The 23,900-nt window shown below is 36.0% G+C and overlaps 2 protein-coding genes across 4 annotated transcripts; one reads left to right on the top strand and one right to left on the bottom strand.

Annotated features, from left to right (window-relative positions):
- Positions 1-1,404: 1,404 nt before the first annotated feature.
- On the bottom strand, positions 1,405-20,050 carry LOC108758594 (uncharacterized). Its single transcript, XM_018503596.1, has 9 exons — positions 18,986-20,050; positions 6,652-6,883; positions 5,827-5,941; positions 4,590-4,815; positions 4,195-4,352; positions 3,772-3,988; positions 3,488-3,650; positions 2,215-3,081; positions 1,405-1,481 (listed from the first exon to the last, which is right to left on the bottom strand). Exons 1-8 carry the CDS (start codon positions 20,007-20,009, stop codon positions 2,247-2,249), a joined length of 2,970 nt encoding a protein of 989 aa, XP_018359098.1. The 5' UTR covers positions 20,010-20,050; the 3' UTR covers positions 1,405-1,481; positions 2,215-2,246.
- LOC108758649 (uncharacterized) lies at positions 16,157-22,774 on the top strand. 3 transcript variants are annotated; one of them, XM_018503692.1, is made up of 4 exons: positions 16,157-16,348; positions 20,825-20,994; positions 21,437-21,670; positions 22,298-22,774. In XM_018503692.1, exons 3-4 carry the CDS (start codon positions 21,612-21,614, stop codon positions 22,647-22,649), a joined length of 411 nt encoding a protein of 136 aa, XP_018359194.1. In that variant the 5' UTR covers positions 16,157-16,348; positions 20,825-20,994; positions 21,437-21,611; the 3' UTR covers positions 22,650-22,774. The 3 variants fall into 3 exon arrangements, with proteins under 3 accessions (XP_018359194.1, XP_018359197.1, XP_018359196.1); XM_018503695.1 differs by lacking the exons at positions 20,825-20,994; positions 21,437-21,670; XM_018503694.1 differs by lacking the exons at positions 16,157-16,348; positions 20,825-20,994 and having other exon boundaries at positions 21,432-21,670.
- Positions 22,775-23,900: the final 1,126 nt, after the last annotated feature.

The following is a 23,900-nucleotide window of genomic DNA, read 5'->3' as shown; positions in this document are numbered from 1 at the left end:
ATATATATATATATATATATAGGATGAGGGGAAAACCTATTATAAAAGAAATTTTATTACTTTCCTTAGATTATATCCAATAATAAGTAGAGTCTTACCTCTAAATAGATGTAACAAACGGAGTTCTACTAAGAATTCTGTTTCGTGTGTTATCGTATCAGATCCATATATAAAATATTTGCAATAAATATGTACAAAAATATACGCTCGCGAATAATAATTACAACTCTTTCAGCATTAATTAATAAGGTACAAAGCATTGCATCGCTCATCGTTCTCACGAATGCGATGCAATCCTAATGGCTCTCGCGATAGAGACGACGGAATGTATCGTCGTCGTTATCGTCGTCTACGACGTACGTCTATAACGATCATTTGTACATTATTTATAGCGTGAACTTAAAATCTAGAAATATTGCACGTGAAATCGAACGATATATCGCATTCTCAGAGGTCATTGCAAAAGAGCGTTCTATTTCAGATAAAATTAGATAAAAATTAGGTAAAATTAAGTTTCGTTATTGGAGCAATAAATATGATTCACCACCAATTTTTGAGTCCAAATTTTTTTCTTGAAATATCTTTCGCATTTCTCATAAAAATCTGTCATAATTATGCAGAGGCAAATGACGCATTAAATGTATCGAATGTATATTGTGTGTAAATTATCAATTTAACGATATTCATCATGCTTAAAGCAATTTATAATAGGTTGCAATATCATAATTATTTTATTTTGAATTATATAGAGTTTACTAGAAAAAATTTTACAATATGACAACAGTACGATCATAAATTTGAAATTAACATGCACTTACTTCTTAATAACAATTAAGCTTCAAATAATAATACAAGATTCTAAAAATGTTTTGGAAAGATTAGATCTTTCAATCTTTTCAAGATTTCTTTTAGATTTGTTCAAGATATTCATTCGCTTTTGTTCTTTGATGCAATCGTATACTTAGTTGCGTTACGTTCTCCTAATTTTAAGCATATGCAAATTAGGGTGCCATGGCACTTTTCTGAAGGTCGACGCTCTTGTCTCCTCCTCGAGCGATAGATTATCTTCATTGGCCTCCTCTATTGACGCTCGCATAATATCGATACCGGCACTGCTGAGTACTCGTCGGTGTCGCGTCGCGTCCATTCGAATACCGGCGTTCCATCCTCCGGGATCACTCAGTACTCGACGATGTCTCCTCTGGCAGCCGCGGTGGCGGTGATGATAATGATAATGATGGTGATGGTGGTGACGATGCTGTTCGGACGTTAACGATGCGTCGTAATCCAGACTCGGTAGGTGTACGGGAAAAATGGGATTCGGATCCAGGTACAGCCAGCTCGCGCTATCCACATAGGGGAGAAGATGCATTGCGTCCAACGACAGCGAATTTGGACGTAGTAGTCGCTTGTAAGCATATTCCTTCTCCATTGGCATTGATCTCCCGGGATGGTAAGGTTCATGCAAGCCAGAATGCAGTCTATTGACATGATGTGTTTTTTTTTGTAAATAACAAAAGAGACATTAAGTTTATCAAATAACATTGATTTTTATTCAAAAGTTACACAGAAATCAAACTTTAATTTATTAATTTTTTCTTTTTAAATTAAGATTGTACACTCACGAATTGAAAACAATCAGAATTTCTTGAAATTGAAACTATATACACTGAAAAAGAAGTGTTTAATTTTATGATATTAAAATGTTTTATTCTTGTCCCCATTTTTTAAACACTTAAAGATGTTTTTACTGTTTAATTTGGAAAATAGAGCTGTGAAAAGAATGCATTCGAATGCAAACTTGACCTCGATCGAAAACTTTCTTGCATGTCGTTTATAAGTAAAAAAAATTTGAGTAAACCAAAATAATGAGCTTTAAAACACTTTAAAACACTCGTAAAAATTAACCAAAACTATCCTTCTCCCACCCGTCAGTCATCAAATAGTCGTAATAGGTACATGACATTGAGAGTACTTGACATGCTTTTTATGACTAGGCATTTATTATTTGTTAGGGATGGGGAATAAGAATAGCTTCAGGCTATTTTTACGAGTGTTTTAAAGCGACCTCATTATTACCCAGATTCTCTTTATTTACAATAACGATAAGATACTTGAACGTGTCATTTCTCACTTATGATGTCACGATCCCATATGGCCGTGCTGACTAGTCAAGAACCTTAATCGTTGCTGATTATACTACTTCCAACGAACCTGCACGAGAGTCTGTGTGAGATTCCACGTTGTCAGTTGAGAGGATGTTCCCCCCGTGGCGTTCTGTAGCACTTGTTCCATGCCTCCAGTAGCAATACGCAACTGTGGAACCTGTAGAAGATTAGAAGAGGCAGTCCGATCCTGGACAGTACACCCCAGACGAGCACACCGAAGAATCGAAGCTGTAGCTCTTGCGATAGCCAATTTTGCGTGATTACAGTATCAAAGGCCCAGAGCACGGCGTTGCTGAACAATAGGAAAGTGATCACTTGGCGGCCGGGTTTTGCCAGCATTTGGAAGCGTGTTATGCAGGAACGTCGTGACGTTTCGGCGATCAGCGTGCTCTGCGCGAAGCACTGTACCAGCTGCAGGATTGACATTGACAGCAGCATGATATGTCTAACTCGCGTGTCCTCTGTCTCGTCGTGATCTGACATGGCCAGTGAACAAGCGCATACCACGATGGTGAAGACGGAGTAGAGTTGCACCCCGAAGAGCGACACGTTTAACAGAAGGTTGTCCAGGGCGGCAGGCGCTCGTGTCACTACCGAAATCTGACGCACCTGCACGAGACCACTGGCTGTCATCAGACTACTCAGCGTCAGTATGCCGATCAGAGTGCCGCATGTAAGCCACGACAATGTGGCGGAGGGAAAGTTTTCATCCTCTCGCACGACGAGGAAGATGAGGATCACCACGATACCAGCTACCATGCAGAGAATACCCAGAAAAAGACCCTTGCTAGAACCATCGCAACCTACTCTGGTGTGACTATTTAAGTCCTTGCTGCCGTGGAATTTTTGTTTAATCAATCTACTCCGACCGACGTTCTGACCCATCACGAAGGTCACCGCTGCGGCGATCAAGCTGAAAGGAGAATATTATGAGAGTTCCTCTAAAAGGGAATAAGACTTCCATAAAAAAAATAAAAAATATAAAAATTTCATATCGAAATTTAATTAAAAACTTAGATTTGTACAGAGTTTATTTTGGAAAAAACTGGAAAACCTGAAATTTTCAAGAAATTTCTTTTTTATCGGAAATTAAAAAAAAATTTATTTTTTAATTTGAATTCTCTCGCTTTTTGAAAATATTGTTTCTTTTAATTATTTTTTCTTGATGATGCGTAATCGATTAACAATAAATATGACATATATATCCGCGTACATTCACAAACATCCTTGATGTGTGTATTTTATTGATGAATGAATTAAATATTAAATTATTGAATTAAATAATTTTAGTCGAGGCTAATATTTAATATAATACGTACCTAAATTGTACAATAAAAGGATATAAGAAAGGCATGCTTGAAGTCCACAGCTGTCCCAAGGTATTAGTGTTCAAGCATTCTTGTAGCGCAATTACTTGTGAGATTTGCTCGTTCGAAATAGGTTGATAGGGTTTGAAATTGCTTGCTTTTGCTACAGAATCATCTGAAATAAGGTGATGATTTCGATTATAGGTCATACATGTATATATATATATATATGAGTAACATTGTATAATTACTTTAGAAAAACTTATTCGCCAAAGTAAGAAGAATGAAATCTATACCTATAAGATCCCGCGATTGTCTTGTCAAGGATCCCGGGAATCCTCGAAGACTCAAGGGAGATACGGATGTTTGCTGTTCGTGTTGCGCCAAGTGTACAAAGTAAGTCCATTCTTGCGCGGTATCCCAAATCACCAGACGCGCCCAGACCGCGACATTTGTAGCTGCGAGGTGCGTGAAGCCAAATCTGGCTGCAAGACCGAAGCGTTCTACGAGTACCTAAAAAACAAAGCGATAACAAGTAAAGACACAATAAAGCTTTAATCTTGAAAAATCCTTCGTTTAGATTCGAACGCGATATATGATGATGTTAGCGATACGTAGCCGTCAACGCATCAGAGCGCAACGAAGAAACGCGTTCACGCATTGTCTAGCCACGAGCTCGGCACTGGGTGTAATGTAATTAACGTAAGACTGATGCTTGCCTGCGAGTTTACAAAGAGAAAGTGCATCTGCAAGAAGGTGAACAAGCCGTGCAGCACCGGATGCACAAAGATGACGTCGGTCAAGCACTCGGCACCCTGCATCATCGAGTGCATCGCCATCTCTAGACCGTTGAAGACCAGCGTCGCCAGACCGAACACTGAAAACATACACGCTAGATTATGACATTTACTTGATAATTTTCTAACGCGGAGCAAAATCTAGCAACAATAAGAATAAATATATTCTCTAAATAAATATAAAATTATATTTGTAACAAACGCCGAATTAGATTTCCGTCGACTATTAAAGCTAAAATTTCATGATAAATAAAAGTACGAAATAATTTCGAAACTACGTGCCAGTATTCTTTAAGTGGATTAACACTATCTCTTACAAAGCGCTCCGACTCGTATATAAAAACTGGTTGGCGCCGTTCTGGCTCTGGAGATGTGTGCCCGTTTTAATGATCCGAATCTGGTAAGTGACGCGCCACCGAGTTCCGCGTCTCCGAGTCCGTTACCACCTCGACTTAAGCTGCCGCAGCTGTCAACCAGTACCCATATGTAAATGCCGATGATGACTGCGATGCTGCCCACGTAAAGGTACATGAGAAATACACCCTGAAAGAGACACAGTTGTGTTTACTTCGTGTAGTGGCGAACGTGCCCGTTATGCAGAACACAAATACTAGGAATATGATTTGGAGTATCTTTAAACGCGGGGGGGACCACCTGCGCGGAAAAGGTCATTGGACTGATAAACGTAGCAAACTGGTTATCTTGAAACTTGTTGACGTACCGTTTCATCTACGTTTCTTCCTGATCTGTAATTTATGTGAATAAGCTCTTCGTAATCTCGTAGCGTGCACAATTACAAATACCCGTTTCAGTAGAGATTATTTGACATAGTTCTGATATATATACGTTGAACCGCTACGCGGTTTTAATCCTGATAAATTCTATTATGTATGTAGTTCTAATACCGGCAATATTCTCAGTATATAAAGCACAATTGTCTCTTATTTTTTACATTAAAAGTGCTTTCAGAGATTAAAGCGAGGATATGATTTTCAAGATTGTGCTTTAAAATTACGCAAATGAAAGATTAATCGTTTTAACGGAAGATTCGTTAGTAAATCTAAATCAAATATAATATGTTATGATAAAATGGAAAATTTTGTTAATTGAGCTTCAGATTAAATCAATTTAAATGACACTGCAGATTTTATTAAATAACTGCATCGTGTGACACTTCCAAAACGATGTAGATAATCTTTTTGAATGTTTTTAATCAAGTCCACTTTCTACAAACTGTGGATATTATGTGATAAAAAATATATATATAAACGAGCAATTAATTATTATTCATTGCAATGGGATCCTAGCATTTTCCGTAGGAATCCTGAATCAATGAGTTTTTAGTTCAAGGCTGTCCAATCGACACTCGGACTTTCCCCAGATTATGTGAAGTAACGGTACGATAATTCTAAGTCCGACATCACGAACGTTACTTTCGAGACTTGGATGCGTTGCATGTTATCCCAGAGTACACTCGCTTTCTTGGCAAATGCGGTATCCGCGATAAGATGACTTATTTATGGGATCCGGTCGAACAAGTTCGATCACTTGTACCTGCAAGCTGAGCAAAGGCACAGGCGTGTCCATGACCTCGGCCAAGCATACCGCCAACGTTAACACAACGATCAACTCGCCATACACGTTCGAGAGAACCACCCATAATTGCGAGCTGTGACACAAAATATAAATTCAAAATTAGCAATCAAAATCTCTTTGAGAATTACCTAAGATCGACTGTACTATATATAGCCTATTTACTGTTTGTAAATAGTTACATGGATAGTTACATTTGCATTGTAAATATTCAAAAAGGTCTTATATCTTTAATTAATGTTTAGAAATATTTCCTGTTTTGAATCTGACTATCAGTTTTCAATGTTGAACTCATTGTCAGCAAAAAAAGTAACGCTTAATGTAGACTATTGAATACAGTTACCTAACTAAGATAGGCATGTATTACCTAAGATCATCGCTACATTTAATTCTAATAATACTTGGATCAAATCGAAAATTAAGATAAAATAAAAATAGAGAAGGGAATCAAACGTAAAATTTTTCAGTATACATACAAAATAAACACGCTCCAATAAAGAAAAGAATTTAAAAAGTAAATATTATTCAGCGGAAAATGAATTGATGTCGAATCGATATACATACGATGATTTCAATATGAATTTGACGTCGATTCGATGTTTAATAACAATGTATTCATAAAGATTGTTTAATTATGTTAGAACAGAATGTATTTATTGTATAAAATTGCTAATTAATGTTAATTTTCTACAAATAAAGCTTTTTTTCCAACAAATTTCCTTGTACGAATGCTTTTTGCTCTCACTGTATCTATATAATGAGATGAAAATATATGATAGATTTTACTAGGGTTCCGAATGATCTAGTAGATCTTCGGGCGAGCGTGCCCTCGCCAGGATTCTGGAGACCAAGGATCTGGTCGGTGGCGCCGAGGTGGATGCCTGTGCGGATGCATGGTCTTCCTTGTCCTTGGTCTTGTCACCCCTACTGGGGCCACCACTCGGCGCGCCCTCCACGGTGCCACCTGTTGTACTTCCGGTCTCGTTTAGGCTGTCCTTGTCGTGCTGCTCATTGCTCGCTGTGGAAAGATAGGAGAGAGAAATGTAAGAAACGCGCATTCGTATATAGGTATACAATATTTGGCTGATACGCGCAGCAGCCGGAAAAGTAGAACCCCGCTTCTTCTCGCTACTTTCTTTCTTTGGCCTGCCGGGTCGCCGGAGAAATGTGTGTAACTTTCGCTGAAAGAATTTATACGTCTATTTCTGTGGCGATAGTGCCCGCGGCGTCAAGTATAGTCACGGATTTGTACATCTCCCTTGCTCGTAAATTGTTAAGGATTACCAAGGAATCATCACGTTCGGCACCTGTTATTCCAATTCGAAACGAGAAAGTCGCACTATGTAGAACAGAATAATATACTGAAATATTGATTGATCTCTCATCGATGTATTTATGTATGCTAATACAATACTGAAAGTCCGAATCAATCTTACTGCTCGAATTTTAAAAGGTGTTCAGTCGAAAATCTCCATAATTTCAATTTAATTAGCATAATTAATTTTTTTCATGTCTCTATTGTGTCATAATTATAGATTACATCTCTTAATTCTTTTTTAATTCGAGTTTATGAATCATTTCAACACCATCGAACGATGCATACAAATGTATGTGTTATTTAATATATTGATTCATGAATGCGAGAAGATTTGCATTTGTCAAGCGAGCGATTACTCGTTCAATCTTATGTCTTCAATCTGTGTACAGAACGATTTTCTTATATAGGGATATTATATTCTTTTGTCATAATAGATCAGCGATAAAACGTGACATGCATGCAAAGGGAAACGCTTTTGAAATAATTAAGACAGCTGGCGCGTGCGATGTTGCGTAGTTGGAGCTACACAATACACACAATAAAAGCTGTTCCATTGAGTCCTGCCAGAACGTACGCGGCTTCTTCAAGTAAAAGTTCGGCTCTCCGGCGCGTTAAATAGCTAGCAATTACCGTGAGTGTAGTGCCGTGTAATTAATGACGGCGAAACCAGCAAGTTCTTCATCACGCGCGGTTCCATTATATGTATGTAGTTATTTATAAATTTACAATTATTATATTGTTCGCGTAGTACTAACGTAATTTCACGTCGCGAAATATGTCGATTGCGACATATTTTATTTAACACGTTCGCACCGGATTTTCCGTTTACGCAATTCTGTATAGAAATCATTTTTCTAGTTTTTAATGAAATATGTATGTTACGAAATGTACGTTTTACTTAACAAATGAAATAATTACAAACAAATGTTGTCGTGAACAAATCACCTAAAATTACACTGAAAGGAAAGATTGACTAAATATGGCATTTTTAATTGGTTGCAGCAGCCAATTTTTGGTTGCGCAACCAAAAGTTGACTGCTGCAACCAATTAAAAATACTATGACATATTTTACCATCTAATTTACTGCAGCAGCCAATTTGTTCTTTCAGGGTGTCATTACTCGTAACATTAATCCGACAAACAATTATTTAATTCTTGAAAAAATGTAAAACGGTTTTATTACGTGTCGTAATCGTTTTCTCTATTTAATTTAAATTACAATTTGTAATTAAAGTGTACAGTCTCATGATGCGATTGAGACATTTTCAGACAAATTAGAAAGCTTTTAACGATAAGATTAAAAGGTATATTAATATACAACTATATTATTTCTATTAGTTTTATTTCTATAAAATTATTACTTGTTCCATTCGTTAATTCGATTTCAATTCTGCTGGGGAAAATGTAATTATTTCAACGAGTGAAACAATATTTATGTGCATGATAAAAAAATAATATTTCGAAATAGCTATTAAACTAAGGTTCCAATTAGCCTCGATTTTTCTTTTATCTCCCGTCGTTTCAAAAGTGCATACGATATTTCGTGTACTAATTCTCGCGATAGATACTTAATGAAGCTTAAAGAATTATGACATTCTGTAGAGTGTTGATAAGGATTCGCTTTCACATAATAAATTGCTTAATAAAGTAATCGAGTATCGAGGCTAAATTCTAAGCGAGTAATGCTTTTGATGGCCTATTTGGAACGGAGATCGACATTGGCATCAGATAGTGATCCGCAACGAACAGGATATAACAATTATAGTGCGCATAATAATAAGTGGCGGTTGTACTCGAGACCATCGAGACTAGTTAATAAGCTCCTCTTCGATTCGTTCCGTTACTTCCGCGAACGCAAGTCCGCGGCAGAACGCATGCACATGCACACTCTTGACGCACTACAATCCTTCGAAAAGATCAACGTTACTTCGTTCCTTCTTCCTCGTCCCGGTTGCCGATGCCATGCGATGCATCTCTGCTGCACGCAGAATCCTCGTTCGTATCGCGCGTAATACAAATTGCAGCGAGAAAGTCACGAGTCAAGAGTCAACGCATGCGACAGCTGGCTAAAAGCGTCACTCGTCGCGCGGTTAACGAGCTTGAAGATCATCGTACATCCCGGAACAGAGACATGTGTTTGATTCGAGAATGACGCGATGATGGTGCATTGGCGCGAGCTAATACAAAGGACGCCAAAAGAGATTGAAGAGGTGAAAGGTACAGAAGACACCGTGAGTATACCTTGGCAACAATGTTTCGCGATGGATTCTTTACAAAAGCTTAGTCCGCTTAATGACGGTGATGCTTATAGAGGAATATTCTCACACTCATACTCTGTGTATTAGAAAATTTCTTCATGTAAATATCATTATATGTATCTATTTTTTTTACAAGTAAACAAAAGAATTATTCTTTTAATGTATTTTTTATTTCAGTGAATTATTCAAATGATCGTATCTTTATTCAGGGTTGCTACAGAAAATGAATTTGAAATTTTCCTGACTTTTCCCGATTTTCCCGGTTTTCCAGGTCTGTGGCAATCCTATTTATTGATATGCATTGCCGAAAAAGTTTTGAACCATTAATTAAAAATGTCTGCTATATGGAATAAAATCAAACTTATATGTACATTATAATTTAACATATTTTTATTATTTTATTCATTGCTTTATAATGAAATGAAAAATAATTTTTAAAAAGTATTTTTTACAAAATTTTTTACTATAAGAAAAACAGTAAAGAGGATTAGGTACTTTTTTCGTCAAAATAGCCACTTTTATATTCAATTACTTTTTTTTAAATCTGAGTAATCTAATTATAAGTTCATTTATTTTATGATAGGAAACTCTTTCAGCTTTTAAAACAAACCATAGTCCATTATTTTAAAATTATACAGTATTATGTTAATTAATTATGTTAAAAATATATATTTGCTTTCAAATTAATGAAAAAATATTGAATAAGGCATGAATTAAACTTTTAAGTATTTAGTGTTTTATTGGACTAGTCTCAAATTTTGTGTGTTTTTACACTTTTGGCCGGTAATGTATCTAGAGTGCATTTTGAAGATAAAGAGAAATCTTTTTTAAGAAACCAACGCACAAATAAAGGCAAAAATCATTCGCGTATCAAATCGATTTTGTCACCAAGTACAAAGTTAAACCGCGTGAAACTGTGCATATGAACTCAAATAGAAAAAACATTGCATGCAATTGGTCTCACAGAAAGGATATAGCATTAGTGCAGCATAACCCTAATTCCATGGAATCGGTGAAATTAGTATCATTACGTAGCGCAAATTGCTATGTATTTGCCGTGCGCCTGCAGTAAGTACTATTCGCACTTGTGGCATATTAAGCCGGTTCAACATAAGACGCAGATTGCAAATTTGTTGCATCCGGCCAATATCTCGAAGCGTCACTTTTAAAATTGATGCATCGGATTGGCTTGGATGCAAGCTTGCAACCTGCAATCCACGTTCTGCATCTTATATAGTACCGGCTTTAAGCATCGATTGAAGAAATGTTTCTTTCTTATCGCGCTTCATCAACAGTGACAATCATCATCTATAGCGACACGAGTCCCGCAAGGTTCATCATTTTTATAATTCCCTCGAGATTTATCGAATCGATAAGGCCATATGACGTTCGAAAAAAGATTTTGATTAATTATTTGTTGACCAAGTTAACGGATCGTATTTTACTTGTGATTTTTATTTATAAAAATTCAATTTAGGTGGTCCTAAAGCAAATTAGGACGTAAAGTACAATGTAATCGTACAGCGCATATATTACAAAGTTGTAAGATCTCACACATATTAGGCGGTCCAAAAGCAAATTAGGACACAAAGTAGTCATACGTCAGCACGTATACTACAAAGTTGTAAGTTGCATCTCACACACGCACACACACAGAGTTACGACGATGTTATAATAGCCAGCGTTTTTCTAAACAGATTTAAAGTCAATCACTGTTTAAACTTGAATGATCAAGAGGAACAGTTATATAGACGCGCTGTCTGCGGTATTACGGTACATTCACGATATTCTAAGCGTCTAAGTCAGTACTTGAAAAGTACCATTTATAATACTTAAAAATTCTAATCTCTCGTGAAAAGAATTTAGCAACTTGCTATTTTCAAATTAATTATTTAAAAAAATAATTATTTCCATGTCTGTGGATTTTCGACACACCATTGTAAAATAAATCTATTTTAACTTAAATTAAATAAGAATTCCTATATTAGAAAAAATAAGCACAATATCTCGCTTCAAACTCAGCTTGAGTTAGATTTAGAAATCGAACAACGAAACAATTCGGGATCGAGCAAAATGGGACTTGAATATGTAAATCGACGTAAATTCTTAATTAAAATAGTCATGAATAAAACATAAAATTTGATACTCTAATCGATCTAAATGAAAGAAGAAACTCTCTAAATAATCTTTACGGAAACAAAGCAATTTGATTTTGATGGGCAAATCTTATCCTAGATTGCGCTAATTCCAGAAGGCGCCATCGAAAGGTTTACCTGTACGTTCGTTAGGAGGAAACTATCGTAGTGACGGATCGTCAGCGGCATTGTCGTCCATCACTTAGCTCTCGCTAGAACGTTGCAACCGAATGACGAACAACGAATAACGAGAAGTGCACGTGAGGATAACGCGGTACCAAGTGGCGCAGGTAACTCGGCTGCGCTCTCGAAGGAGCATCGACTCTTTTGGGGATATCGAACGGTGCACAGACGATGGCAGGTGGTGGTGGCTCGGATGATGACGGTGATGATGCGATTTTCTCGTAGCCTCATTTCGCAGCATCCATCAATACGATCGCGTACTCTCGAGCACACGTTGCTTTTATTTTACTATCTAGCGAGAATGTCGAGAAGATAGCGAGCGCCTTGGGGGGCATCGCTCGTGTCGCTCTTCAAATCGAACAGGCCATCCTGCCGAAGGTTCCGCTATTCTTGTGACTCACTTACGCTCGCGCTTCGGTGCATCCGATGAGGGTGACTTGACAGTGTTTTAAGCGAAACATTGCGCGAAAAAAGACTGCGAAGCAACAATCTGCCACGGAAACATTTTTTACTAGTTTTTCTTCTTCAATATATTGGAATATATTAGGGCCTCTTTCATCAATCTTCGGTTAAGCTAATCGACGTTTAACTCGCGGTAGTGCCAACAATTGTCTTCTACCACTGTAGATTAACTCTAATCTTGGCTCAACTTACTTTTCATCTTTTTCTAGTTCTAAGAATTAAAAGGTTAAAATTAATAACCTACATTGGTTGAAATGGACAGGATAGAATCTACATTGGAAAAAATAATACTCAAAATGACACTCTCAGAATGTATAATATTTTGAAGTACGTATTAATAAAAAATATGTAAAAATCGAAGACAGAACGAATAGAATAATTAACTGGAACGCAAGTATTATTTACAGTTCACACAGATCACCATTAGTCAATATCTAGTTATAAAACCCAGTTGTAAACGCTTGGTCTTGCGTGAACCGCTATAATCGACTGTGTCTGTGTATTCCGGCCTAACGGTGCAAATTTAATGAATCCCCTCAAAATTTTTGCGTTTGTTTTCTGTGTAAAATACACTAATCACCCTCGTTAGTACACGCCAATAATACCCGAGAAAGCAAGAGGTTAATCGTCGACCTGGAGCGCGGAAGGATCCGTTCTAAGGTGAAGGGTTAAATTCACGCGCCCGAGGAATATTCCATCATGATCATCTGAGTATCAGGGTATTAGAACTATTAGACGCGATGCGCCCTTGATGCGCAGCGGCCAGAGCAAATTGCTGAGATTAATTTGTCGCGAAGTTTCCTATAATGATCCTCCTAATAGACAAGCCGCCGCCGCGATTACGCGTAATAAGTCTATTATAGCTGGTCTATTATAAGTAGTTACGAGGCAAAGAAGAAGACACCACCACCAGCAGCAACTACCACCTGGCATCTGCGAATTATCAGTGATGATAATGACTGATGCGTGATAGTGTATCGGTCCATTAACGATATATAACATTGATCCGTCAGCTCTTTAACGTTTAACAGCATTTTCCGTGTCTAATGTCAAGTCATTATCTGTCAATTACTCCGTCTAACAGTTATGGTTATAAAGAAGAGGTAATGTTGACATTTACATTTACTTCACACAATATGAGAATCGAATCGAATAATCGGTCGATTGCGGATTAACGCAAATAATGATACAATCGTTTACTGCGATTTCTTTTGTTCGATAAAGACTGAAATTATCGAGATGATTCTTTGGATAATGTAGAGAAAGTTAAATAATGTTTCGCCTTCAAAACGTTCAGAATGTTTCAGGATGTATGATCGAAAACTGAAGAGTTTCAAAAGTTATTTTTAATTAACTTTATTACTATGTTACTATCATTATATTACATTTTTTTATATATTAATACTTTCATATTGATGAGATCTCGAGAACATTAATCAATTCCGTAGATGTAAAAATATTGCGGTTAATGCAACTTTATTAAGAAAATATTTCATGTTGTGAAAATAAACGCTGGTGAAAGAGATATACACATACAAGAAGATAAAAACAGTTTCTTCTCCACAAAATTCATAAATTCTCTTGTGTTCCACTTTCGTCGTCCGTCCCACATCTTTGCATGTGACATTTTGTACGAAATACTTTTTTTACGCGTTTTTTTTTATTTACATAAGTCATACTTAACGTTTCATAATTAATGTATTTCGCTCGCTAGAAGATGTAATTTGTAATTTTAATCCGTGAACACACTGTACACTTTTTTGTATTCCTTTTTTTCCTCTACTGTCATTCGTACACTTCATCTTGTTTCATCACGTATCTAATCCTTCGTAGGGTACATTTCGTTCGTTTTGCTTGTGGTCTTCAAATTTAACGCAAAAAGAGTTAGATGTCATAATTTTTAATATTTTAAATATCCTAATTTCTCCTTTTTGTATCTGTATAATATACTTTAATAATATCTATCATATACTATATAATTTTCCTATTTTAACACTCATGTTTTAATGTTAAAAGGAAGTAAATTACGATTTGATAACATGCGTATATGTAATTTTATTATTATTGTACATGTAATGTATGTATATTTAATAAAATTATATGATCAAATCGTAACTTATTTGCTATTATATAACTTATTATACAGCGCATCCCGAATTTAAATGGCCAAATTTCGGGAGCGTATAAGGAATCGATAACTAAGAAAAAAAATCCTTTAAAGAAAATTATTAATAATAAAGTAGAAGGGCTACAACCCAAACAATAACTTTTAATATTCGATAAGCAGTACAAATATATTTCGACACCCGATCGGGTCATAATAAAAGAGATTACAATAATGACATTAGAAATCTTTAGAGAAAAATTAAAAAAAGCTTAAAAAGCTTAAGAAGAAATTTAATTGGGAAAAAAAGCAATTTCTTTTAGAATAATCTTTTTTTCTTAATTTATGGATAATTATCATTCGTACACACAATTTGCATAAAGTTTCTTAACATGTCGTGCCCGATATCGTTGACGTTAAAGATGCACTAAAGGTAACAGATGTGCAAATGCAATTACACATAAATACTCGCTGCTAATTAATAAATAAAAAGAACTAGCTTACAAGAAAACACGAAAGCAGGAACCGCAAGAAATCTTGCGACCGAATAACATGTCATGTCGTCAATGAGGAAATATTTTTGTACGCGATACTGCATTTTAATGACTGCTGCATAAGTCCTCGTGCAATCGTCGACGCAGATTTTATTATCGCAGTAAATTAATGGTAAAAAAGACAAACATAGATACGGTATGACGATGATTTTATGGATGCTTAATCTTTTTATTTAGGTTGAAAGATTACGGCGGATTCTATTTCGCGCGAGTTACGTAAAGATGTTGACGATCGGAGGCGCAGCTCGTAAAAACACACACGCGACAGCTTTATCATGTCATAACGGAATTGCTTACAAGTTCAAGATAGAAACTTAAAACAAAAAAAGAGTATATTATTTGAAGAGTGTCGATAACGTACTGATTGCTAAATGTTATGAAAACGTCTAGTAATGCTTTGAGAATTATCTCAAATTTATAATCGTTCGTATAAAATAACGTAAAGAATATTTAGTAAGAACTTCCTCGATTCTTTCTCAATTTGAATCTTCTTTATTGCGATTTGCTACCGCTTTTACAATTTGTTCGGGCAAATTTATCACCATGCGTATCGTCGTTACTCGCGCGACAGCACTTTAATAGTGATCTAGCAGGGTTGCTACAGAAAATAAATTTTATAATTCCCTGACTTTTCCAGATTTTCCAGATGAAAATGGAAAACTTTCCAATATAAAATATGTAAATTTTAACACATTTAAAGTCAAGAGTTGTAGGAAATCTAGCCTATACCTTATTATTAAAAACAACGCAAAAAAGACTTGGTAGCATACTAAAATTATGGGTGTAAATTCAAGCCAACAAAAAATAATTAATAAATTAGTATTGGAAAAAAGAATGCAGTTACGAAAAAGAGCGATCAAATAAAAATACTGAATAAAATATAAATTTTAATTATTTGATTAAAATCGTTTAAAGTGTGCAAGTTTTGAACGTATTCTATTATAAACGTCAGATATAATATTAAAAAATTATAACAATTATTTGGAAAAAGAGCAATTTAAGGAAATTGTGAGCAAATTTCAAAATTCCAGACTTTTGACATTTTCCCCTGACTTTTCCCGGTTTTCCCGGTTTTCCCGGTCTGTGGCAACCATGTCTAGGTGGATTGCCAGCGATCGAGTCGTTCGACGAGAGAACATCTGTGTCGAAAAGTCGAAACTGTATAATATGATTATTCGCGAATAGAAGGCACGTGCGTATATACAGATGCACAGATGCAATTGCGACTCGCGTTCAGTGCACCGCTGCGCCGCCGTACTGCGAGAAAAGTGGTTAACTGTATACAGGCCGGCGGCGGTATTCGGCGATGCAGCTGCATCATCTAACTGCAGAAAATCAGTTATGTGTAACAGTGACTGAGGGCTGTCAGGAGGCTTTTAGTAACGGTGGCGTCATATGGCTGACAGATTGAAGCTATGCGACGATTAATGGAGTCAGGGCATGGTGTTGCTCGGAGTAGAACACGAAAGTAAGTTACACAGCAGTCGAGGAGGAAGTGCTCGAGTATCCCATCCGTTTCTTCCACATATACGTTTAATCTCGAGATAATTAGCTAATTTGTCTGTAACAAGATCCCCTATTCTCTTATCACTTTTCATCGACTTTCCGCTAGTGAAAGGATTGCGGTATAAACTCGAGTGTGTTAATTAATGAGCAGTCGAGCACTTGATAGGTATCTAATTAGTTATTTCTAATATCTGCAGAGTGTGGTTTATGACTTATAATTATGTAATCGTGTATGTATTTTTATTTTTTAAATATCATTAATATTTTCGTGGTAAATAATACGAGGATTCGCATGGATTAAACTTTATATTATTTTACATTTTGTTGTCGGCAAAGTTTGCTTTCCAATTAAAAATCTAAATCGAATAAAATACTTATTATTGTCTGATATATTCCTGTTTTTATGTCACTATCGCAAATGAATTTACGGAATGCCGAATGCAAGAATTTTTTTCAAGTCTAATTCTTTTTAAAATTATTACGTAAAATTATATTGCACATTATTCAAAATTATCTCATTCCTCCACTTTTCATGCTCGCATCGATCGTATGTTATCACAAAATGAAGTTTTTCTCTATGCGACACATGGAGGAGAAAACAATTCATGGCACAGTGGAATGACCTCAAAAGAGTTATGTGCAAGGATAATAGATCTTTTCTCTTGCTCGCGCTCGATTTTTACGCCTCTGAGTCGTTGAAGAATTACAGAGATCCATGAGAAGACAATGGAGCCTGGAGCGGTTATATCACGTATTTCGTATTCCCGTCAATTCCGATGGAATAACTCATGTACGCTTGATATGCATGCTTTCTAATTTCCTCGATGCAAATCCACATCCGCTCAAATGCAACGCATCGCTCCAAGGAGATATAATGCGAGCGTTCGCATAAAAAGAAAAAGTTTCGACCGGTCAACTTATATAGGAAACAAACAGCGAGACGAATAAAGAGCGAATAAAATTAAGAGCTGCGATAATGAAATCCCGATAACACTGATCGTAAAATGCCGATCGTACTGGATGGTACAAGGTGTGTAAAAATCGTAAAAATGGTGAAAGTCGTGAGCGGCTCGCGATTCATGTGATATATGCTGCCGTAGTTGTTTTATGGCGGCTGTGCCGAAGAGGTGTATCATATCGAACCATTTAATGAGAGGTCTTTCGAAAGAAAGCAAGAACAAACTATACTTGACTAGAAAGCTGCGTACGTGAATACTCATTTTAACTCTCGAACAATGAAATACTTGGAGAATGCAAAAAATCGTCAATATCATTAATTCATTTTTTAACGTCACTGTGGAGACTAAATTTAATAATGATTTAATACGTGAGCTTTTACAAAAAGAAAAACAAACAATATTCCGAATGCTTTACATCGTAGGAGTGTACAAGATCTAAAACTCGAAAAAACTGCTGCTTTTTTACTGCTGTGCTACATTCATATGCAGAGCAATGTAAAACTTTTTGATTATAGAGTACGGGTCAAGAATGACTCAGCCATAATCCTTTGAAGCGTACGTAGAGAAGTATACGAAAATTTCGAGTCATATATTTCCAGTTATAAGTCTTTTCATCTTCCATATTTTTCCATATCTAATATTTCAAATGAGTAATTAAAAAAAACTAAAGTGTACGCACAGAGAATTAATTTTTTTAATTAAGAAATTTACTAAAATCTCTCTCTCTAAAAAAGAAGAACCGTTGAAACTGAATAATATCTTCAGAACGTTACTGCTCTCTGAAACAGAACATTGCTATCCTGTTTATCTTCTTTTGAACTGCTGAAGGTTCGAGTCTCTCTCATCCCGTAGAATCTAATTTTAGACTCGAGCAAGACAATTCACCGTTGTTCGAATAAAGCAGGCAGGATAGACAAGCAAGTGTATAGAAATGCAGTTCTAATCGAATGTTGACCTAATCGTTGGTTCACAAAGTTACGAACCGCACGTATCAAGAGACCGATGTGTATGCATACCTGGTACTATCTACCGCTACTCGAGTCCATTTTGTCGGACAATACCGTAAGATGCGTGTTGCCTTGCATACCGAATGTGGACGACATACCTACTTTGCCGAATTACACGCCGTTATCGTCTAGTTGATTTTGTAGTTTCGCAGCGTTTTGAACGCATCTGATTATAATTTACAAATAAGCAAGAGCTACGATAGAAGAGAAGAAACCAACTGTCAATCACTTATTTATTTATATATTTAGTCCCACGATATAATAGATTTTAATAGATGAATCAGAATCCATAATTCGCAATAACAAGAGTACTAAAAAAAAAAGTTACAATCGACAGTGTACATTCAGTATGTTTTACCATATATCGTTGACTCGTGTTTTTGATCTTTTTATTTATTATAGTTTTTTGCTTGACAATCTCGAGCTAGGAAATTTTATATATTTTAATTTATCTTTTTAAATACTAAACTCCGTTTTGAATATAGCCTTCTTCACTTATTTGTGTATTATTTTAATTAATATTATTTATTTGTATTTCTATTTTAATTGCTCAGCAATAAATAATTCAATATTCATAAAATTATAAAAATTCGCAAATATCTCGCGAGAGATTATTGTAAGAGATTTTCTCACCCCATTTCTCCTTCATCGACGTTGTCGAGATTGCAGATACCGTATCTGGTACATCCACCGCACATTCTTCTTTACCAAACAGAATCCCTTCGACACAATCCGATTTATTCACTTTCGTTACTGATTCTCGTTCGTTCTTCCAATCATTATTCTCCATCTTGACAATATCCGTCTTCGTTTCCACGAAACCGGACAGATTTCGGATATCCGGTACTAAGGTCTCCTCGTCGTCCTCCCTGATTTTCCATTTCGCCCTCTGACGATGCTCGTCCTTGTTCTCTTCTTCTTGTACTTGTTTACTGGCGGAATTTACCATTACCTCTTCAACAAGTTCCTCCTCTTGCAGCATATATTCTCTCCTCTCATTAGGGTTTCCATATATCCTATAGGGACCCACGAGGCCTACCACTCCTCGAGGCAACGCTACCAAGTTCTCCTGATCAGGCCAGGTATTCTCGTATCCTGAATGATCGAAATACATTTCCAACGAATTCGAAGGGGACTGTTTAGGCGTGTCGTAGAGCCACTTTCTCACTTCGACTCGCCTGGACACGTCTTTATGGTCCAGTTGCTGCTGCTCGTGCCTTTCGTTGGGATCGATGTCGCGAATCTTATCTATAGGTCGAATCACCTCCTCGTTCGCTTCGGAGGGCGTTTCTAGCAACCGCACTTTCTTCGGTTTTTTTCTTACCACGCTGTAAAGAGTGTTCTCATCCTCGACCTCGAGAATCGACGATGCTTGATTTTCAGATGATAACCTGACGTATGGTAATTCCGATTGCTCGTTTTCTAACTTCTGGTTTGGTTCGTCCTTCACCGCGCTGATCAGTACGATCTTGCCGTGGACATTCGGAGGAAAACTTTTCGTTGCGATATTCTCGTTGCTGTCCAGAACGCTATAGATCGACTCACGCGTCGCCGTTTGAATCCATTTGGGTCGTTTGTGATGTTTCGAGGTGCTACCAGGGTCCGATGATTTTCCGTCGATCGTCGCCGTGGAAATGCTAGCTAGCTCGGCCACCATACTGACGAATTCTTCGTGTGGTCGCGACGGGTCGCACCGGATGTCACGCATTCATCGATCGTGACCGACGATTCGAGATCGGAGTACCGTATTAAAAGTGACACAAGATTGATAATCACTGACTTGCGTCGCGTAAAACAGAACGTTTCGTGTGATGAATTCTTAATGCTTAACGAATGCTATACAGCAAGCGCACTTTGAAGGAATTTACGGTTTCTTGGAAAAATTAAATTCGAAAACCATTACTCACTTAAGATTTATGCGAAAAATTCGAGAAAGTGTATAAAATTAATTTGTCATTGAATTATGCTAGAACACAATTTTTCTTCTTCTATTTTCAATTTAGGGTACGATCTTCCATCTTCCAATCTTACAATGTTGACTGCGTTCGGTTAGCGCGCTATCTGCGTTATTGTATCATTTCATCTTTGATTTACGTTAAATGAAGATAAAATGATACAAAAGCGCTGATCGCGTGTTTCCCGAACACAGTCATAATTATACAATAAAATTAGATAAATAAATTTTTAATTGTAAGGATCATGTTTTTCATCTCTTGACTTTCGTAAACTAATTTCTTTAATTTCTTCTATTGTGCTTGAAATTAAAGTATAAAAGCGCGCGTCGTAGATCTTTTTCCAAGTTCTAATCCTGAAGATCACATTGCTCACCTTTAATTTATATGAATATGAAATTGGTTAATTTTGATCAAGTCACAAATTTTCTCACTACGGCACGTCATACACCAATGTACATGATAATAATCTTTAGTTATAAAAATCGCTATCTTTAGCTTTTTGTTTGTTATACTTTAGTACGTTTCAAATACTTGCTGTTCGAAGCTAAGAACAACGAATGCACCGGTTCGCACGCAAAAGGCAAATGGCACTCAGTCACTTTAGTTTTAAAGAAGAACAATACCGCAATACCATCGCCGTGGTGGCCGGAGGTCGATGAGATGGATGTAGTTCTCGTTCGTGATCAGGTTCGTGATCAAGTTCATGAAATTCAAGTTCACCCATTTAACAAGAATTCTTGTATCTTAATATGTACAGAATAACGAGGTAAATAAATTGGTATATGGAAAAAAAATTACCTTTTTAAGAAAAAGTAAAAAAAAGAGTTATGTACTCCTCGAAAAGAAAAAATGTGTACCGAATTATAAAACCAAGTAATTACTATTTTTATTGTAGTAAATAAAAAATAAAACTGAAACGGTACTACTTTTATTATTTACTTAACTCTAACGATATGTACCATTTATATAAAAGATTTGATATCAACCACTGGCGCCAAATTAAATAAAGAATATAATCCAAGTGATACTATCTAGTAAATGACGCGCAATAGAAGACGAAGAGGAGGGATCATCATAACAGCAGCCCCCACATCAGAGTCTATTACCGTGCCCTCTTCGTTAATTTTAGTGCACGCTCTACTACTGTCTAGCTCACAAAGACGATCATCGCGCGCGCGATAATGACATCGGGCCAAAAACACTGAACAGTGTCACAACATTGAGCAGGCAATCCACATCAGCAAGTTAATATCAACTGGCAGCTAACTCCAGAATCTCTTTTCGCACATCAGTAATTACTAACGATGACGCGCATTTACCTTCTAATCTTCTGTTACATTTCTAATCCTGCACTAAGCGAACCGTGAGTACACTTATTTCAAGAAAAAAAATGTTATTTTTCTACTAACGCTGAAAATTAAAGAGATATTTCGTGGCTGTCGACATAAACTTATAAGAAAATATAAGTCTTATTGGAGTTATCCTTTGTAACGTACGCATATATTTTACATTGCAATATGATTTTGTGGTGATATTTTTTTAAATTAATTAGATTTTTTCCGAAAAAAGAAAAAAAAGGATATTTTATATTTACAGAAAAAATTATGTTTCATATTTAAATGTTAAAAATATTTCATGATTGATTTGTCAGAAAAAGGCTACGCTGCTCGTCCATGCATTAAAAGGTTTGTTCGCGTCGCATTATACTCCAACATGCTCCAATATACTCCTATCATAGTTTCTACTCGCTCCAACGAGTGCGAAAAAGAAAGTAATCTCCATTTTTCATTTGATCAGAGCTCTTTCGAAATCTTTTGATCTCCATCCCATAGTTCGTGATTTAACGTTGAAATTAAATGACGGAAAATTCTCTCCGATATCTTCTCACTCGATCCGAAGAAAGGAAAAGTTTCTTGCCTCATAACGGCTTTAGTGAAACTCGACTGCAATTGTCATCAGCCTGCGCGCTTTCCAGAGCTTCTTTTCGTAGAGCTACGTGGCTGATGCAGGGCGACAAGTTTACCGAGGATGAAGTGATGTCTCGAGTTATCCAGCTGGAGAGCCACACGTCATACTTCCCGGTGAACAGTACAGCAGAGATGTACTACGGAGCTCGACCGGGCAAGCTCATCCAGTGCGTGATCGCCGCGTCCGTCCACGGGCAAGGCCACGTGAGCGTCGTGGAGGGCGGCTACAGAGCCAACAAGGTCCGGATTAATTACACGACGGAAAGCGGCAAAGCGGACGTCTTTTACGTTTTTATACAGACCGTTCAGAGGGAAGCAATATCTCTTGAAGAGAACTTGAGATTAGGCATCGTTTACGGACCCATGAGGAGTTGAACCCTCGCGGAGATACAATATGACTTTCACAACAATTCCGAGATTTTTTCATCGTAATAGAATGCGTCTCAATTTCAATTTTTTTTTTAAATAGAATAATGATGCTTATAAAAATACTTCGAATTATTGGCTAATCATTAATTAAGCTTATATTATTAACTTTAAACGGTCTTTAAATTTTTCCAAATCAAGATTTTTTGAATCACTGAGGATTGAGTTTATGTATCTCTATTAACAATTTAATTACTAAAAAGTGACATGAAATTATAAAAAAAATCTCATTTTATTTTTTGATGTGAAATTAAATCCTTTCTTTCGATTTTACATTATAAGAAGAAATCCGATTTTTAAAAGTAAATTAACTCGATATTATAAATGAATAAAACATAAAGCAATCTCCTATAATTTTGTTTATTTAAAATGTTTTTAAATATAATCCAAAGTGTAAAAATGTCTGAGAAAGCGGACTTTTTAGAACGGAATTTTTACAACGCTTTTTATAGATTATTCTGGTTAGTTCGACTGAAGAAATTTTATTTTGCGAAGCTTATAGCGGTTCGAGTAATTGAAAGTTCCTATATAATTATCGTCAGCGAGATTCTCATTTGCAACAAATAGCGTATCATTTTATCTCCCCATGTACTGGCAGAACAACCATGTAATTGCGCACGTCTTCCCAGTATAATTATGCGAGGTAAGATATACATTAAGTATGTAAGTGAGACGTATCACTTTTTAAAATATACGTTGCAAAATCAATATCCTTTAGAGAGCTCTTTCATTCATTAATATTACGTAAATTAATAAAACGCTTGTAAACGTTTTGTATTTTTAATATTCTAATTTATTTTTGCCCTATATTTGTTCATAAAAGAGTAAATTCCTCTTTAACTGTAATACAAGGCCCAATTAGATAAAAATCACATAAATAAATTAAGGACTACGAGCCTAATAGTCTTTTCATTAAAAATTAAAAAAATTATTTTCACTGTAAAGCTACGATCCTAACTGTTTATTATAAATTTTAAGTACCTATAAAATAGTGATTTTTATGTATTTTATTCTATAAAGTAAAAGAAAAAAATTGTATATTGTTTCTATTTGTACAGTTTTTTAAACAATAGAATCCTTGATTTCTGAAAATCTGTGACGGAATTTTTATAATCTTATATTCATTTTCAGTAGCTAAAAATATACACAAAAATCACTATTCAGATGTTAAAAACAGAAACCTTTAAATCAATTATTTAA

Source organism: Trachymyrmex cornetzi, unplaced genomic scaffold (assembly GCF_001594075.2).
Source record: "Trachymyrmex cornetzi isolate Tcor2-1 unplaced genomic scaffold, Tcor1.1 scaffold16, whole genome shotgun sequence".
NCBI lineage: Eukaryota > Metazoa > Arthropoda > Insecta > Hymenoptera > Formicidae > Trachymyrmex > Trachymyrmex cornetzi.
This window is presented reverse-complemented; position numbering and strand designations above follow the sequence as displayed.

What these genes read in the sequence shown, in the direction of transcription:
- LOC108758594 (XM_018503596.1), bottom strand. Translation starts at nt 20,009, where the DNA reads ATGGTGGCCGAGCTAGCTAGCATTTCCACGGCGACGATCGACGGAAAA. An exon ending in TGCCTTTGCTCAGCTTGCAG is followed by an intron (nt 4,816 to 5,826) that starts GTACAAGTGATC and finishes TGTCTCTTTCAG; the next exon opens with GGTGTATTTCTCATGTACCT. An exon ending in CCTTTTATTGTACAATTTAG is followed by an intron (nt 3,082 to 3,487) that starts GTACGTATTATA and finishes TTCTCCTTTCAG; the next exon opens with CTTGATCGCCGCAGCGGTGA.
- LOC108758649 (XM_018503692.1), top strand. Translation starts at nt 21,612, where the DNA reads ATGACGCGCATTTACCTTCTAATCTTCTGTTACATTTCTAATCCTGCA. An exon ending in AATCCTGCACTAAGCGAACC is followed by an intron (nt 21,671 to 22,297) that starts GTGAGTACACTT and finishes TTCTTTTCGTAG; the next exon opens with AGCTACGTGGCTGATGCAGG.